Source organism: Nematolebias whitei, chromosome 17, assembly GCF_014905685.2.
Source record: "Nematolebias whitei isolate Nwh7 chromosome 17, NemWhi1, whole genome shotgun sequence".
Classification (NCBI taxonomy): Eukaryota; Metazoa; Chordata; class Actinopteri; order Cyprinodontiformes; family Rivulidae; genus Nematolebias; species Nematolebias whitei.
In genome coordinates, this window is record NC_056514.1 from 2,511,104 (window position 1) to 2,528,953 (window position 17,850).

The 17,850-nt window shown below is 45.5% G+C and overlaps 1 protein-coding gene across 1 annotated transcript in view; it reads right to left on the reverse strand.

Moving 5' to 3' along the window:
- Nucleotides 1-17,850, reverse strand: part of tdrkh (tudor and KH domain containing) — a 60,933-nt gene that overhangs the window by 12,476 nt on the left and 30,607 nt on the right. The window contains exons 2-4 of the mRNA XM_037690744.1: nucleotides 11,969-12,129; nucleotides 11,769-11,860; nucleotides 11,182-11,383 (exon numbers count right to left, since the gene is read on the reverse strand). Coding sequence (XP_037546672.1) covers nucleotides 11,182-11,383; nucleotides 11,769-11,860; nucleotides 11,969-12,098 — 424 coding nt within the window. The 5' untranslated portion in view covers nucleotides 12,099-12,129. The remainder of the gene's footprint in view (nucleotides 1-11,181; nucleotides 11,384-11,768; nucleotides 11,861-11,968; nucleotides 12,130-17,850) is intronic.

The window sequence follows — 17,850 nt, forward strand, 5'->3', positions numbered from 1 at the left end:
CAGCAACACAATGAGATGGGATGGACGGATCATGAGCAGGTGGAGAAATGAGTGCCCGGGTGTTTGCAACTTTTTCAGAAAAGAAATGGAGGAAGTGGAGTGGAGGAACCCCCAGCTCAACTGGTTTAACGACTGGTTTAACGACTTTGGACTGCCCTCGACAACCCCCTGCTATCTCTGTACAAGAGGATGAAGTAAGGAGGCTTTTTAAAAGGCTGAATAACATAAGGCTGCAGGCCCAGACCTTGTGTCACCCTCCACGCTGAGACATTGTGCTGGAGAGTTGGCTTCGGTCTTCACAGGGATCTTCAACTCTTCTCTGGAGTCATGCCACGTCCCAGCCTGTTTCAAGTCCTCCATCATCGTCCCTGTCCCCAAGAAGCCACGTGTCACAAGACTAAATGAGTACAGACCTGTAGCTCTCACGTCTGTAGTTATGAAAATCTTTGAACGCTTGGTTTCATCTCACCTCAAGTCCATCACCAACCCCCTCCTGGACCCCCTGCAGTTTGCCTACAGGGCCAACAGGTCTGTAGATGATGCAATAAACCTGGCTCTTCACTTCATCCTACAGCACCTGGACTCCCCAGGAACCCACGCCAGGATCCTGTTCGTGGATTTCAGCTCTGTATTTAACACCATCCTCCCTGCTCTGCTCCAAGACAAGCTCTCCCTTCTCCATGTACCTGACTCCACCTGCAGGTGGATAACAGACTTCCTGACAGACCGGAGTCAGTGCGTGCGACTGGGGAGAGCTGTCTCGGACACTCGGACTGTAAGCACAGGATCTCCACAGGGCTGTGTGCTTTCCCCCTGCTTTTCTCCCTCTACACCAACTGCTGCGCCTCCAGCCATGACTCTGTGAAACTTATAAAGTTTGCAGATGACACCACCCTCATCGGGCTCATCTCGGACGGTGATGAGTCTGCATACAGGAGGGAGGTGGACCGGCTGGTGACCTGGTGCAGCAGCAACAACCTGGAACTCAATGCCCGGAAGACAGTGGAGATGATTGTGGATTTCAGGAAAGCCACAGCCCCTCTGCCACCCCCCCCCCCCCCCCTCACCTGTAATGATACCCCCATCACCACTGCAAACTCTTATCGGTTCCTCGGCACCACCATCACCCAGGACCTCAAGTGGGAGCCGACCATCAGCTCCCTCATCAAGAAGGCCCAGCAGAGACTGTACTTCCTGCGACAGCTGAAGAAGGCCAAGCTGCCGGCCAAGCTGATGGTGCAGTTCTACACGGCCATCATCGAGTCCATCCTCAGCTCCTCCATCACGGTGTGGTACACCGGGGCCACTGCCAGGGACAGAATCAGACTGCAGCGCGTTGTGCGCTCAGCTGAGAAGGTGATCGGCTGCAGCCTTCCATCCCTCCACGACCTGTACGTCTCCAGGACTGTGAGGCGAGCAGGTCAGATCACAGCTGACTCTGCTCACCCTGCACACGGTCTGTTCGATCCACTCCCCTCAGGCAGGAGGCTTCGGTCCATTCGGACCAGAACCTCCCGCTATAAGAACAGTTTCTTCCCCTCTGCTGTTGGACTCCTGAACACTCATAATGCTACCTCATAATTTCTGCTTTGGTCACATTACATCTGTATTATAATTGAATACACCATCTGTACTGTTTTCTAAGCTTTGTTATTGTTTTCTATTGTATGGGTGTACACATGTTTATGTAATGTTTTCATTTTTACTTTATTTATGGGTGTACACATGTTTTATGTTTTATGTTATGTTTTCATTTTTACTTTATCTTACTTTATTACTATTCGCACCTTTACATCGAAGCAAATTCCTAGTTTGTGAACCTCGTTCATTGACATGGCGATAATAAACTGATTCTGAGTCTGATTCTGAACAGGGAACACAAGTAAACTGTAATGTTTGTGCAGCAAGATATTCAAGTGGGTAGGAGTTGCCCAGTGGAGAAATAACTTCATTTTTATTCCTCTCTCGTTTTGCTTGGCTGACAAGGTGTAGAGTAACAGATCCTGGTGAGTGGAGAGAGCAATTTTATCCAACAACCGGTGCAATGGCAGAGCCAGGGGGTGGCCAATGGTGGTCTTGGCCACCATAGATTACTCTTCAGCCACCCCAATCATTTAAAGAAAGTATACTTTTAAGCATGGGTGGAAGTAATGAATTACAAATACTCACATTACTGTAATTAAGTAGATTTTTGGGTACTTGTATTTGTATGAGTATTTCTTTCAAGTGTGTAATTTTACTCATACTTAAGTAAAATTTAGACCATGCAATGCACTTCGCTACTTTTAAAATCAGAAGTCGCTAATGAGGCGGCTGTGACTGAGTGGTTAGAGCAGTCGTCCTCCAATGCGAGAGTTGGGGGTTCGAATCCACCAGCAGTCACATGCTGAAGTGTCCCTGGGCAAGACACTGAACCACTCATAGCCTCTGATGTGTGTCCCATCAGTGTATGAATGTGATAAAGCTCTGATTAATCTCTTTAGAATGATTTGTTCAATTAGCTTTGTATAGATCTAGCATAGAGCTGTATGAATGGGTAAATGAGGACACAGATTGTTGTAAAGACCTTTGAGTAACTTGAAATAAGATAGAAAGGTGCTATATAAGTACAGTCCATTTACCATTTACTGAGTACGGCCACAATTTGAATTAATATTCAAACCGTTCATCTGCATCTTTGTAGCCAACAAGGCTCTCAGATCATGAACGCACCAATTACCTATGACGTAAGCAAAGAACAACTCTGTAGAGTAGTGAGTCGTTTATGGACCGAAGATTTGGAGAAAAAGTCAAAATGGAGACAGAGGACAACACTGTCAACAGAGAAAATGACGAGGTAAAGGTTGAGGACAAGTGCTCGTGGCCGTACCTGGAGGAATGTTTCATGTTGGAATTGATGAAGACAGAATTTGATAAAATACAAACTTGGTTTAAACTTAATAAATTATCATTAAATTTAGATTAAACTAAACACATGATATTTAGTAACAAAAAGAGAACTGTTGATGATCCATTTAAAATTGAGGGTGTTGAGATTTTTAGAGTTAATGAGATGAAATTTTTGGGTGTAATCATTGATGAACAGCTAACATGGAAAAATCACATAAATTCTGTAAAAACAAAAATATCTAAATCTATTGCAGTACTATACAAAGTCAGGGAATTATTAAATGATAAAGCTCTGTACATGTTGTATAACACAATCATTGTTCCACATTTAATCTATTGCATTGATGTTTGGGGGAAAGCGTGTAAAACATTTACAAAACCTATTTTTATTTTACAGAAAAGAGCTGTAAGAATTATCACCAGAAAGCATTACTGTCACCCATCAAGCACATTATTTTATCAACTGAAGTTATTGAAGTTCCATGATTTAGTAGATTATAGTATTTTATCAGTTATGTATAGGGCTCAAAATAACACATTACCTTTAAATATCCAAAGAAATTTTGTTAAAAGACAAAGTTCTTATAATCTTAAGGGGATAGAGATATTTGTCAAACCACAATTCAGAACTAGTCTGAAGGGAAGGTCTACCTCAATCCAAGGAGTTGGATTGTGGAATGGTCTAGAGAGTGATGTGAAAAATGTCAAGTCAATGTGCACATTTAAGAAAAAGATCAAAGCTGAATTGTTAAAAAAGTGTATATGAAGTAGCTTAGTATGTGTTTTGTATTAGAATTAGAAAAATTAGAAAGAGTTATTCATTTTGTTCTGTTACTTGAAAATTATTGATTTAACTAATTGTTTGAAAAAAGGGGCAGATATAATAAGATTTTTTCTTATTTCTCCTGCCTTTCATTTTAAATCTCCTGTATTTTTTATATAATTATGAAACTGTTTTGTATTTTTAAAATGAATAAACTTTACACCATACCATGTACAGAGGGTGAAAAGGAGACAGTGTCCAGATGCAAACTCTGATCTCTACGGTGAAGCAGCTGACAAGACTCCAGCATCTAATCTCAAAAAACATATTGCAGTATACGAGGTTTTACAGCTACCTGCATGATATTGATTTTTATTGTTTGTGTGTTATTAGTTTGACTAATTATGTAAAGAGCTTAGATACTGTCACTGCCATCGTTTTTGCCTGGTACTAAAATAAGACGGAGCTTCTGAGCACCTGAGAAATGTGCTTTGAATGTAGTTATTATACACAGTAGATCAAACTGAATGACTTCTGTTGACAACACAATAAAGCATCAAGTGGTTAAAAAGTAATTCATATTCTGAGTAGTTTTTGAGAAGAGTACTGAGGCGGCTGTGGCTGAGTGGTTGGAGCAGTCGTACTCCAATGTGAAAGTTGGGGGTTCGAATCCACCAGCAGTCACATGTCGAAGTATTCCTAGGCAAGACACTGAACCCCTCATAGCCTCTGATGTGTGTCCCATCAGTGTATGAATGTGATCTAAAGCTCTGATTAGTCTCTTTAGAATGATTAGTTCAATTATCTTTGTAGAGATCTTGTAGAGTGCTGTATGAATGGGTAAATGAGGACACAGATTGTAGTGTAAAGCGCTTTGAGTATCTTGATAAGATAGAAAGGCGCTATATAAGTACAGTCCATTTACAATTTACCATTTTACTTAAGTATTTTTCTAATACCAGTACTTTTACATGTAACTGAGTACAATGTAAGCAGTGTAACAGTACTTGTACTTGAGTACAAATTTTCAGTACTACTTCCACCTCTGTTTTTAAGCAATGTAAAAACTAGTTTTCATAAATGATAGGGATGGTCGGTTCACACACACGCATGCATGCACGCACGCAAACACACACACACACACACACGCACGCACGCACGCAAACACACACACACACACACACACACACACACACACATATACCAGTACATACAAACCAGTACATACAAACACACACATTCATAAATATACATTAAATATTTTAAATCCAATATAATTTAGCTTTCTTTCACCAAGATCTACAGTTAAGAGAAATGAGAGAAAATTAGAGCAGATAGACAACAGTTTGTACTTGAAATCAAATTTTGGACTTGATTTTGTAAATGGTGTTAAGCAGCCATTTTACAGGTTTAATAAAACTATATCATATTTAACGAAGATCAGTTCTATTTCGTATAGGCTTCGCCCTTTAAGGCTGTCGCTGATGGGTTTATCCCGATATGCGAAGCATTGCACTGAAAAATTTAGTCCACGCCCACCTGCTGTGTGGGCCCCACCCGGTCCGTATAAATTACGTTAAGAGCTGGTAATCGGCTCCCATTTTTTTCATCAGCGAGCTAATAGCACTGTCTGAAGAACGAAGAAGGAAAGTTGTGTAGATGACCAACCTTTGTTATGAATGCTTGGCCCGTCACGTTGACCTCCGGTCGTCCCGGTGAGCTCTCCTCTCCGAGGAGAAGCTGACAAGCAGTCTTGTTTCAAGGTAAGCGCCGAGGAGTATTTCTCAGTGACAACGCCATCTTGCAATTTTCCTCTTATCGTCGACCCTCGGAGCGAATCGGATGGTTCCTCCGGGACAGGCCACGTCAGCTGCAGCCCCTGCTGCTCATTCCCTCCTGGAGAGCGTAGCGTCGGTGGAGGGGGGCTGAGCGAATGCTCACCTCATCCCACCTCGTTTCACATTGGCGATCACACTGCTCCCGGCCGACGGCACCCTCTGGGGTTGCCCAGCATAATCTAGGAGCCGCTGGCATGACGGGACCCTTTTTTACGTCCCGCGCCTTTCCCGCCAGTTCGGATGATCTGACGGGAAGGTTTTTTTCTAGGTTCCATTCCGGCTCACTGTCCTGATCCATCGGGCCTCATTTTTCCCAACAGGACGTCCTACGGGCGAAGCCACAGCCGGCTTTCCTGGTAGATTGGAGGGACCGTCTCCACAGTCCGCGCCCATCTCCAGAGCAGGGGTTTTCACCGAGCGGAAATTCCCTCAGTGCCCCCTGGAGCCGAGCCGAGCCTGACGGAGGCTTCATCGGAGCAAGATGTCCAGGTGGACCAGCGTCCCGTGCCTCCGGTTAGCGTAACCCAGACGGTGACACCGCTCTCCAACTGAGCTCACCAGCATGCGTTCCAGACGGCCGCAGCGAACAACACGTTACACTGTTTGCGTACACGTTCAGAGGCGGGAAGAGACGGTGGGCCCTCTGACCTTCGGCTCGCTCCGCTCTTGTCACGGCTGTTTGCTAACGGCGCTGTCGGCCCCTGCAGTATGCTCCGTCTGCAGGGCAGCCGACGTCATTCCCAACCGGTGCGCCTCTTTTGCTGTCTGCCGGCCCGCATCGCAGCCGGAGAAAGAGGTCCCAGAGGTTCTCCTGGCTCGTCACTCCACCTTCCTCTCAGGGGAGCTGCAGAAGCTTTTTGTTGGAGGGCCTTTTCATCAGTGAGAGATCATTTCAAGATGCTCCACGGCTGCACAACGCCTCCCCAGCTCTGCTACGCCAGTCCCTCCCGTCAGACGTCCCCGGCATCCGGAAGTTCAACGTTTCCCGGACTCAGCCAACAGGGGGCCTTCTAAAACAACAAACCACAGAGCTCAGGGGAAGATAACCAGGTGCCGGTTTGCTGGATGTGTGTAGATGACATGATGTGGAAATAAACATCATTTTATGATGAAGTGTCTTTTAGCCAGGCTGTCAGCACGGATGATCTGGCAGCGGCCCCATCACACACACGCATCACGAATGAGCCTTTTAAGGTTGTTTCATTCACTGCCGGCGGTGCCAACACGTGCTCCCGCGGCACGAGCAGCCTTCACCTATAAGGCGCTGAGTTATGAAAGCGCGCACGCAGCTCTCAGCGCCCGCCGTTCACGTCAACGTAAACGTGAGACCGCGGTAAGAGCCCAGTAACGTATGTCGCTTTCGGCAGGAGCGACACGCGTTTTCACCACAGTGGTGTCAAACGCGCGCTCCCGCAGCGTCAACAGTTTCACAAGCTTCACAGCGGCTCCGCTCCTTCATCCTCGAAGAAGGTTTTCTGAATTAACACTGCAGCTCGTGGAATCACTCAAAAGCTCACGTGATTTGCAACCAAGAATGAACATGTTCTGCAGAACGAGCCCAGTGGTAACCTCACCCCACCGATGCCGCGTGCTGCTTCTAGACCGCACCAGCGTCAAACGCGCGCTCCAGACGGATAGGCGAACCGTTTTCATCAGGGGGTTCACGCTGCAGTACAGCTCAAACCCCGGTGCGGAGGTACTCTAGTGAAGTTTTCTGTCATTTTTAGAACAGATCTCGTCCCCTCTCGCAGAAGCTCAGGAAATTCTGATTAAAATGTCATTTCCAGAGTTTCAGAAGGAGAGGAAAACACAGGGTTCCTCTCTCGTCACGCCCTGGTCCCAACGAACCAGAAAGATGAGATTTATTCTAGATTTGTCAATTTTGAACTGTGAGAAACAACACTCCATTAATGCGCCCGAGCCGCTCTGCAGCCGCCGCACAGATCAGGGAGGAGAATTCTGCCTTATCTGGACATCTGTTGCTGCTGAGCAGTTTGTACAGACAGGTGGCAGCAGTGCAACTCACGTGAACCGGTTGAGTGATATCAGCTGTTTTTCCGTCAGCAGACCTACGTCACACATGTCAGACTTCACAGAGGCACACACATTTAACGAGCTGTGGGGGCGCTGTGGCTCTCCACACAGCAGCTCATTTAAATGTTTTTGGAGTGTCGCACAGGGTTTTTGAATGTGATTCAACACTTTGCCTCTGTGCTGCGGAATCATCAGAGTTTTTGATTTACACAGACAGCAAGTGAATTGTTGCATACATAACTGGCAGGAGATGTATGCGCTCAACTCATGTGCCACATTGTGAGACAGATGCTGTGTGGGGCACACCCAATCTGCTCTCCATTGGAGTAGGGTACATCTCCTGTGTTCTGAACAGAGGACGGATGTGATGTCCAAAGACGGTCCTTTGCGGCACGGGGACCGGGACCTTCCATCTAGAGCTATGGCTCAGACGTAGCAGAAATCCTGCGAGCGGCTGTGGACCTGTTGCAACACGAGAGAATGCTTGATGTCAACTATAATTATCATGGAGCCACGGGACGATCCACCGCTAGGGGTGGACGTGTTTGCTTGCAGCCTGTGGTCGTAATGCTTTTTCACCTCCCTCACTCCCTCTGATATCACGGTTTTCTGAACCGAGCTCAGGAGGAGGGACTGACAGCTCCTCTGTCCCAAGTGCATGAACGCATCATGGTTCCCAGTCCTACGACACTTGTTATCGGGGCGCTCGTGGAACCTGTCGTGGAGGGAGGTTGCTCTCCTCCAGGCGGGAGGAGCGATCAGGAGTTAATCAGAATAGGCCAGCACCTGTGGTCTGGCCGTTGTGCTGATCCTTTTGAGAGGATGGATCTCTCTCAAGATGTAGTGCGTATGATTCAGGATTCACGTGCTGCAACCACCACAGCGCTGTTCACATCAAGTGGTCAGTTTTTCAGCGCTGCTGTACATAGAAAGGTGTAGAGGCCATTTCATGTTCACTAGGTGGTGTGCCTTCCTTTCTGCAGCAGCTGATGGACAGAGATCTGGCGTTCAGCTCGAGTAAAACGTTCACTGCGGCTATCTCTTCCTGTCACGAAATTTTCGAGACAGAACAGTTTTAATCATCCGATGATGAAACGTTTTGTAAAAGGTGTACAGAGAAGGCGTAGAGGCCACTTCATGTCCACTGGACGACATGCTCTCCTTTTCTGCAGCAGTCGATGGACAGAAATCTAGTGTTCAGCACGATTATCGTATGCTACAGCCATGTTTTATTCTTGTCTCAAAGTTGTCGAAGACAGAGCAACCTTTAATCATCCTCTGATGGAGCATTTTGACTCAGATTGAAATAGCAGCTGTGGGCCTATTTGCGACACGAGAAAACGCTCAGTGTCAATTATGGTTTTCTCTGAGCCTGCGAGACGAACCACCGCTGGGGGTGGATGCGTTTGCCCACAGCCCATGGCCCAAAATGCGTACGTGTTTTACTCCACCTCCTCTGATTTTACGGTTCCTGAACCGAGTTCAGGAGGAGGGACTGACAGCTCTCCTGGTGGCCCCCGAACGCGTGAACGCACCATGGTTCCCAGTCCTGCAACGCCTGCTGTCGGGGCGCCCGTGGAAACTGCCGTGGAGGGAGGACGCTCTCCTCCAGGCAGGAGGAGCGATCGGAAGTTACCCAGAAATAGGCCAGCACCTGTGGTCTGGCCACTGAATGGATCAGCTTAGAGAGGATGGGTCTCCCACAGGATGTAGTGCGCACAATTCAGGTTTCACGTGTTGCATCCACCACAGCGCTGTGCACATCAAAGCGGACAGCTTTTTAGCGCTGGTGTACAGAGAAGGGTGTAGAGGCCACCTCATGTCCACTAGGTGGCATACTGTCCTTTCTACAACAGCTGATGGACAGAAATTTGGCGTCCAGCACGATTAAAACGTACGCTACAGCCATCTCTTCCTGCCACGAAGGGTTCGGAGACAGAACAGTTTTAATCATCCATTGATGAAGCGTTTTCTAAAAGGTGTACAGAGACGCAGGCCTGTTTCACGCCCACTTGTTCCACAGTGGGATTTAACGCTGGTCCTGCAGGTCCTGATCAAAGCTCCATTTGAGCCTCTGGATCAGGTTCCACTTAAATTCTTGTCTCTTAAAACAGCCCTGCTGCTGGTTTTAACATCCGCTAAGAGAGTGAGTGATTTATCTGCCCTCTCTGTCGCTCTGTCATGTCTCAGAATTCAGGCTGACGGCAGCTCAGCTGATTTAAGACCAAATCCAGCTATTATGCCTAAAACATCACAAGCTCTTTTAAATCAAGAGCGATATCGTTGGAGGGGTTTTTCCCTCCCCCCCACAGATCAGAAGAAGAAGCATCTTTCCATATTCTCTGTCCGGTGCGGGCGGTGACGTGTTACATAGCGTGCACAGCTGTAATGCGCCAAACTCAACATTTGTTTGTGCATTATAGAGATACATCTGCAGGTCGCCCGTTATCCACCCAGCGCTTGTCACACTGGCTGTGTGAGGCCATTTCTGAAGCCTACAGAGCATCAGATTTACAGCCACCTGTCAACCTCAGAGCGCACTTGACCAGGGGTATCGCATCTTTGACTGCCTTGCATAATGGTATGACAATGCAGGACATTTGCACTGCGGCCGCGTGGTCAACACCCTGCTCATTCATTCGCTTTTATCTACATGATGTGACGGCTCGTCCCATGACACATTCTGTCCTTAGTGTTACAGAATGAATATTGTTGTTTCATGGAACTCCGTTTTACTCACATCTGTCTGCATGCATTACAGTATGAGATGTTGTTATCAATCACAAGTTGTGATTGTTATTTTGGTTCTATTGTCACTAATCAGTTCACGACAATTGTTACCAATCAGTTCATTTGATTAATAATCAGCTCTCCTGTTATTATTAATCTGTTCATACTGTTCAGCCGTAAACCAGTTGGTTCATGGCTCTTTTCAGCTTTTTTCTTTCCCCGGTGAAGTTTTCCGGGGCGTTCATGCATTCAGAACGCATAGTTACACAACATGCGTCTGTGCATGGCACACATAATTACGCAATGCGTAATTACGCACATGGGGAGCTGAGTGACAAGACATTTTTTGGGCAAGCTTCTGCTTCATACGGTGTTCGAATGGACCCAGTGAGGCGAGGACAACATCTGCTTCACCCTTAACCCATCAGCGACAGCCTTAAAGGGCGAAGCCTATACGAAATAGAACATTGGTTACATACTGTAACCCCAGATTCTATGAGTATAGGCGTAGCCCTTTAAGCGTCGGGCCTCACTGGCTCCTAAATGGCTGAAGAAAAAGCTATTTGGGATCCGATTACCCGCTCTTAACGTAATTTATACGGACCGGGTGGGGCCCACACAACAGGTGGGCGTGGACTAAACTTTTCAGTGCAATGCTTCGCATATCAGGATAAACCCATCAGCGACAGTCTTAAAGGGCTACGCCTATACTAATAGAATCTGGGGTTACAGTACGTAACCAACGGTTTCATATCAACTTAAGACTAACCTGCTCCAAATAAACTAAACTTTAAACATCTAACTAAAACAAGCCAGCAGCCAAACTACTCACTAATCAGATCACTAGAAAACTAATTTGTCTCTACATCTTTAGTAGAAAAAGAAAGCATCATAAAGAAAGTAGCAAAGATCTTCAAAAAATTATACCTATGATGCGCCCAAAGGAGGTCTGAGGAACCTTCAAAACTTCAGACACAGGCTCACAGTCTATGACCAGGTTCTCCAGGACACAACGGGCGAGCACGATCTGTTCTTCGGAGCCGTGAAGCTGGAAGCAAATGTTTGCTTTTGATCCAGGCTCCCCCGATTCTGACAGAACTCTCACACGAGCTCCAGACTTCTGGCTCACCTGAAATAAAGGTAAACATGGAGAAGTACACCAAGCAGCTTGATCACCATTTCTCACATTGTTCTTCTTTATTGTTGCCCAATCGAAAACAAGAACAAGTTTTAATAAACGATTTACAGCTTTGAGTCACCCAGACTCACCAGCTGGGTTTGCAAGAGACATTTTTTGAAAACCCATAAATGGCAGTAACATCAAATATCAAATTCAGTATCAAATTCATCACCAACTTATGCTCTGAACACAAACTGACTGTATGGGGTCTGTATTAAAAACGTGTCAGTAACTATTAGAGTCAGCCCTGTTAACAAAATACTGTTAGTCTAATATGTAACATTATTTTTATGCAGAATCCCTGCCCAAAATAAACAAAGTGTGAGCTGCTTACCATATCCAAAAATGTAGCTTGGCATCTGCATATGTTCCTATAAATTTCTATAGGAAGAGTCATTTTGGATTCTTTGGTGTCTGAGCCCTGATCTGTCAGTCATAAGAAATCATACATCATCCAAAGAATTAAAAAAAAAAGTTAAATCAATTAATCACATTTATTTTTCTACCAAAAATAGCCAAAAGTCAAAGACTCACTTTTGCTGGTGTTGTTTATGTGACGATACAACATGTAGCCTACAGTGGCACCAACTGAGAGCCCTGCAGCCAGAGCAACCATTTTCCCTGAGGTCAGACTGTTCTTGTTACTTTCTTTCACAACATCCATGATGTGTCATGCACCAGGCACCACGCACCACCTAAATGTAGAGAAGCAATCCACAACAGGTAAAATATTAAGTGTTCATAACCATTCCACAGAACCACATTTCCAATGCTTAATTTTTAGAGTTTTAGTGTTGTGGGAGCGTTGACTTGACTGAGTAATAACAATAATAATGTAACTATTATAAATATATGTATACATTGTCAATAAACCAGGTGTCTGTGATGATAATGCAAACAGACCACCAGCTTTAAGAAAAATGAAGCCTGATCAAAAGTTCTCCTCAGCAGCAGAAGGACTGAACTCCTGCTTTAAATCAAGCTGAAAATGATAATGTAACCAAAGAATTTTACTGTTTTGATAACGTGTAACTAAACTGTTTTACGGTTTTACTAATAATCAACACATAATCAATTAATGGAAGTGTTAATCTTTAAAACATTGTATAATCTCATGTAAGATTGTGTGATTCACTTTTGCTTGTGAAATGGTAAAGTTGAAGAGGCCTCATGTAACAGAGAGACATGTCTGAGCATGCCCACCTAAGAACAAGTCTGGACATGCCTCGAGCAGTAGAAGAGAACAAGAGTCAGAGGGTTCAAACACAACTCATCTCATGATGACTCATCTTTGAGCAAAACAAGTTCTGGAAAGTACCGAGAAAACCGGTCTGAACCGGTTGAGGTGCAAAACAGCAGAGAAGTTACTGGAAAAAAGATGATGTAATTTTCCATAACCCCTCCTTAAAAGGAGGAGGGATGAATAAGTCTTTAAATACAGATTGGACAGAATGAGCTGGGTCCATGCAGAGTCGGAGCTGAACTAAGGAGTTGAGCAGAGAGAATTACAGGCGAGGGGCAGCTCATCAGGATCAGAAGGAGCCCAAAAAGAAGATTGGATTTTACCAGTTTTGAGATGATGATGGAAGTTAACTCTTTTCTTCACTGACATGGGATTGGATGTAAGCTTTCTTTCAACACTCGAACTGGATGAGTTTCCTACTTCTAAAATTGCATGACCTGGGCCCGTCCAAACTCTGATCTTCTAATTTGGAAATAGTTGCACTTGCCTCAGAGGCCGGCCTGTGTCTCTCCCCTAGAGAACAGGAAATTTGCCCTTACCCCCACGAGTGTCTCACTAAGGGGCATTCCAAAATCATGGTAAGCGGACGACCTCATTCTTACTCTGCTCTAATTAAATTGTTTCGTCAAATTGGAAGAACAGCATACAGAATAAATTTGGGAGTACTAAATTGGTTACTAGTGAGGTTTGCTCGAAGGTGTTTCTGGTTCATGAGGGAGCTGAGAGAGAACATTTTTTGGCTTGAGTTGTGAAAGGTTTATGTGAAGGCAGTATCTGTAAACCCTCAAGGGCTCTTGAGGTTTAGAATTTCCAGATAGTAGTCATCGCCTTGTTTAGGGAAGAAAGTGTATCCTATGTACTCATGAAAAATTAATCATTATAAAATTGTACCTGTTGCTGTACCCCTGCGCAAACTATTGATTAAAAGCAAAGCAAAACGTATAAATCTGGACTGTTATTTCACCCTTAATGAGCAAAACATGGAAATGCTTGGTTCATTTAACAACACCAATAACAGGAGGTTTTTGTAAAGGTTTCCTAGCTGATAAACAACATCCTTGAGCCCGTTTCCAGGGCCCTAAAGATTACCAGAACAGTTAACAATTGCAACGCTAATGTGAGAGGTGAGCGGCCACAACGCGAGTTTCTCTGGACCAGAAGATCATTCCCAGCTGCTTGGAGGGTCGAGGTAACAGAGTGAAATTAGGGTGTGACTCACGGATTTAAGGTCGTTAATATTCTGGATGAATCACCTCGCCGCAGCCTTAATGAGGCTACTTTAGATAGCTATAGGTAAAACCACGGCGCTGAAGTAATCCTCCGGACCCCTTGGAGGAGAGGCTGCAGGCAAAGGTGTTATCGCTACCTCCAGTGGTTACCTTTGCCTATCGGAAAGCAGACATGGCACCCCAGATGGGACAAGAGCAGTCCCAGAAGTGAAGACGCGCTACAAAGGACTGATAGGCGTCGATAGAGCAGCTCTAGAGAGTAAGGAGCTGTCAGTGACTGGGAGACCCCCCAGTTAGTACCCCCAATAGATCACTAGAGGCTAGCGAGGAGGGGTAGAAGGCTTACGAGGGTTACTGACCATAATCCAGAATCGTAGGTAAGCAGCTAGTCTGTCCTAGTCCAAAACGTTAGGATAAAGTCTGGAGACTTTGAGGACCGACAAACTTGACCCGACAAGAAAAGACATAACGATGGCCTCAGGAGGGGCATCTACGAGTGTAGAGCCAGACAGACCCGAGCCGGCTCAGGAGAGCCAAGAAGAACAGAAGCCAGTAGAAGGAAAGACAGATGGCCAAAAGATAATGGTACAAAGTACAGGAGAAAAACCAGTAGGAATAACCAAGGCGGAAGTCATCCTATATGGAAAAGGGTATCATACCTGGAATCCAGCAGTGAAGAAAATACTAAGAGAAAGTAATCCCCAGCTAGATGGAAAAGTTCTGGAGGACGGACTGGAAAAATTTATAAGAGAAAAAGGAAGGTTTTGCTGTACGAAAGCCCGGAAGGGAGTCCAAACAGTGGTGGTAAAAGACCCAGGCGAAGCAAAATCAAAAAAAGAAGTAAAAACATGGTTACAATGGTGGGTACAACAGATAGAGACACAAAAACAAACGACAATAGTGTCAGTAATTAGCCCCTCAAACGAGTATGACCCTATAGTAAAGATGATATCCAAAGTGACAGGGTTAGACGGGTACATTACAAACCCTCTATGTAGGGCAACAGCAAAATATAAAGAATGTCAAGAAGAATTGGCAAGAATGAGGGAGTATAGAAAAGAGAAAAAATCAGAGATGGATCCTGAAAGTGAGCACAGCTCCATTGCACAAACCCCCGAAGCGTCGGAAAATGAAGAAGACCAAAGCGAACCAGAGGACGAGGGTTTACAGAATATACCCCCCCTCAATATTAAAAGGGAAGGAGAAAACCCAGGAGGCACGAGGCTAAGGCAGGGAGTTTACCCTCCAGCCTCTCATCACCCCCCCACGTTCGTGAGCTCCACTCCAAACCTGAGTGCGTACAGAGAAACTCCCAAATACCATTCTGATACAGACGAGGAAACCAGAGCAGAGCAACTGAGATTATTAGCAAGTATGATCAAAAAAGAAAACGAACCTGAAGAAAGTAATGAGAGCACAGGGTGTAAAGACTATCTTAAACAGGTTGACAAGAACTTAGACCTGCTCGCCCAAAGCATAGTGGACAGGATGGGGAGGCTCGAAACCACTGACACCGGGTGGGCAGAAAGGGGGTTACGAGGAATGCGAGATCAGAGACAGACAGAACCACTAAAAAACCAGCCGATTAAACAAGAGAATCCTAAACAGAACCCCTCAGGAGAAACCCCAAAAACTTATGGGAAAAAGAAGGCCAAAGAAAAACACTTAAAACCAGAACCTGAGTCAGATTACAGTCAAGAGGAAGGGGAAAAAGAAAATTCACAAAAGAAACAAAAAATTAGGCAAACAGCAGGGCTCAAACAGGCTCTAGAACCACTCCCGAAAGAGACTCAATGTGTGAAGTTTCAAAATGGTACCCGAGTATACCAAGTGATAGGGACACCATGGTCTATAGAGGCAGATGCGTTACTGGTGTTTACAAATCATAAGTACAAAATCCATAACTCAACCTACAGAAAAGCTTTAAAGAAAGTAGCCGGTAGGGAGTACCAAGTTGAAATAAAACAACTCACCAGTGGACCACATAGCGAAGAGCCAAAAACAAGAATGACCAGTGGAGCTGATGCTCCGTACTATGCGATAATACACATCCCAATTCGAAGCTATAAAGAAGCAACCGATGAGACCAGGTATCTCAAGGAAATGTTAGAAGCTCTGCAGAAAGGAGTGTTCCGAGCCATAGAGTTCGGCTTCAGGCGCATAGTGATAGGAATAGATGGGCTCCGGTCCCATCATTTGCAGTGGGAAACGGCTGAGAGAATAGCGGTCAATTCAATGACGTATCTGGCCAAAGACATGCCAGCGGGAGCCCACTTAAAAGAAATGATAATAGTGACCCCCACTCATCTAGATGAAGATCGGAAATCCAGGGTTGTGGCTGCAGTGACAAAACAAGAAGAAAGACCAATTAGAGAACCCCTAAAGTTAGGGAAAGAAGACACAGGAAAATCATCGACACCGGGATCATCACCGGGAGCCAAGAAAAGTGAAGACCCATTAGGGATCAGTCCTCAGGGGTCGAAAATGTCCCTGACCTCACCCTCAGAAAATGACCTGATAAGTACAACCACAAGACGACGCAGAAGCGGAGCAGACTCACGATAAGGACAGCCAAAGAGAGAGACAGTGACAAAAATACAACCCTTAAACATAGAGAGTGAGGAGGATGACGACGAGAGCTCTCAGGGAGAACCAAACGAAGACCCGAGTCAGGAAGAAACCGATGACGAAGGTAGTGCCAGTCTAGGATCAATAGCAGGCCAATACGACGGTCCAGTTAAGCCATTAAGAATAGGACAAAGAAAAGGACAAAAGAAGGGAGTAGAAATACTGGACGTACATAGAGTATCAGAAAGGTTAGCCAGGGACTTGAGTTGGGGCCCGGTGCAGGCGAGTGATGGGCGTCGAACTTACATCCCTGAAGCTGGCCAAAATCACTATGACATTCCACCAGTATGGGCAGACAGGTCAGAAGAAACAGTGGAACTGACTGTTAAAGCTACTTTGGGAGAGTGGGCCAACATTTTGATGATGCCCTCATACCCCACCTTAGCAGCCCACAAACCCCTAACCAGTAAGTTTAGGACCGCGTACTTAGGAATTGTACATGATGTGATGCTGAGAAGAATGAAAAAGACGGCCTACAAGTATGCCCAAGAAACAGAGAAGAAATTGCGAGATGAAATATCGGCCGATGAGGAAGATGATACATACCCGGCCGAGACAAACCCACCGTATCAAATGCCTGAATCAACCCATGAACCCAGGCAAGCTAGACAAAACCAAGCCCCAGGCCCAGAAACTGACAGTTATCGTGAGTACAAAAAGCTGAAAACCTTAGTGAGAGAAAAACAATCCCAGGAGACCACCGAAGAATACATCAAAGATGTGTGGCCCATGGTAGTTAGCTCCACTGAGTGTGATGCAGCAAAAAAGTTGTGGCTAGGTAATGTCACCACGAACCCAATGAGCAAAGGGGAATCAGCTCAAAGCCAGTATGAGAAACTAGTCCTAGAAGACATGGACGACGAAGACTCTCACATTCAGCGGGCGAGGATGCGCATGGATCAAGGCCAACGCCTCACCCCAGTTTGGTATCAACTTAAACAAGTAATTCCCCCTAAAAGGTATGTTAAAGCCTTAAGGATCGTATCCAAGGGAAGAAGGGGAGAGCTCACCTTTGCCAGAATGCCTCATGAAACTAATGACGCCCAGATAGACCAGGCAGTAAAATCGTATGACCTAGAGCAGCTGTTCTGGGAAGAAAAGAAGAAAAGTGAGAGCAGGCCAAGCCAAAAACCACCAAAGCCCACACAAAAGGCCCCCCAACAGCCACAATACAGAGAACAGATCCCGAGACAGCAAGGGACACAGTACAGGGAAAGACCACCGAGGCAGTCAGAACCTCAATATAGGGACCAACAACCAAGACGATTTTCAGCTCCAGCTTCAAACTCCACACCACAGAAAGGAGGACCTACCCC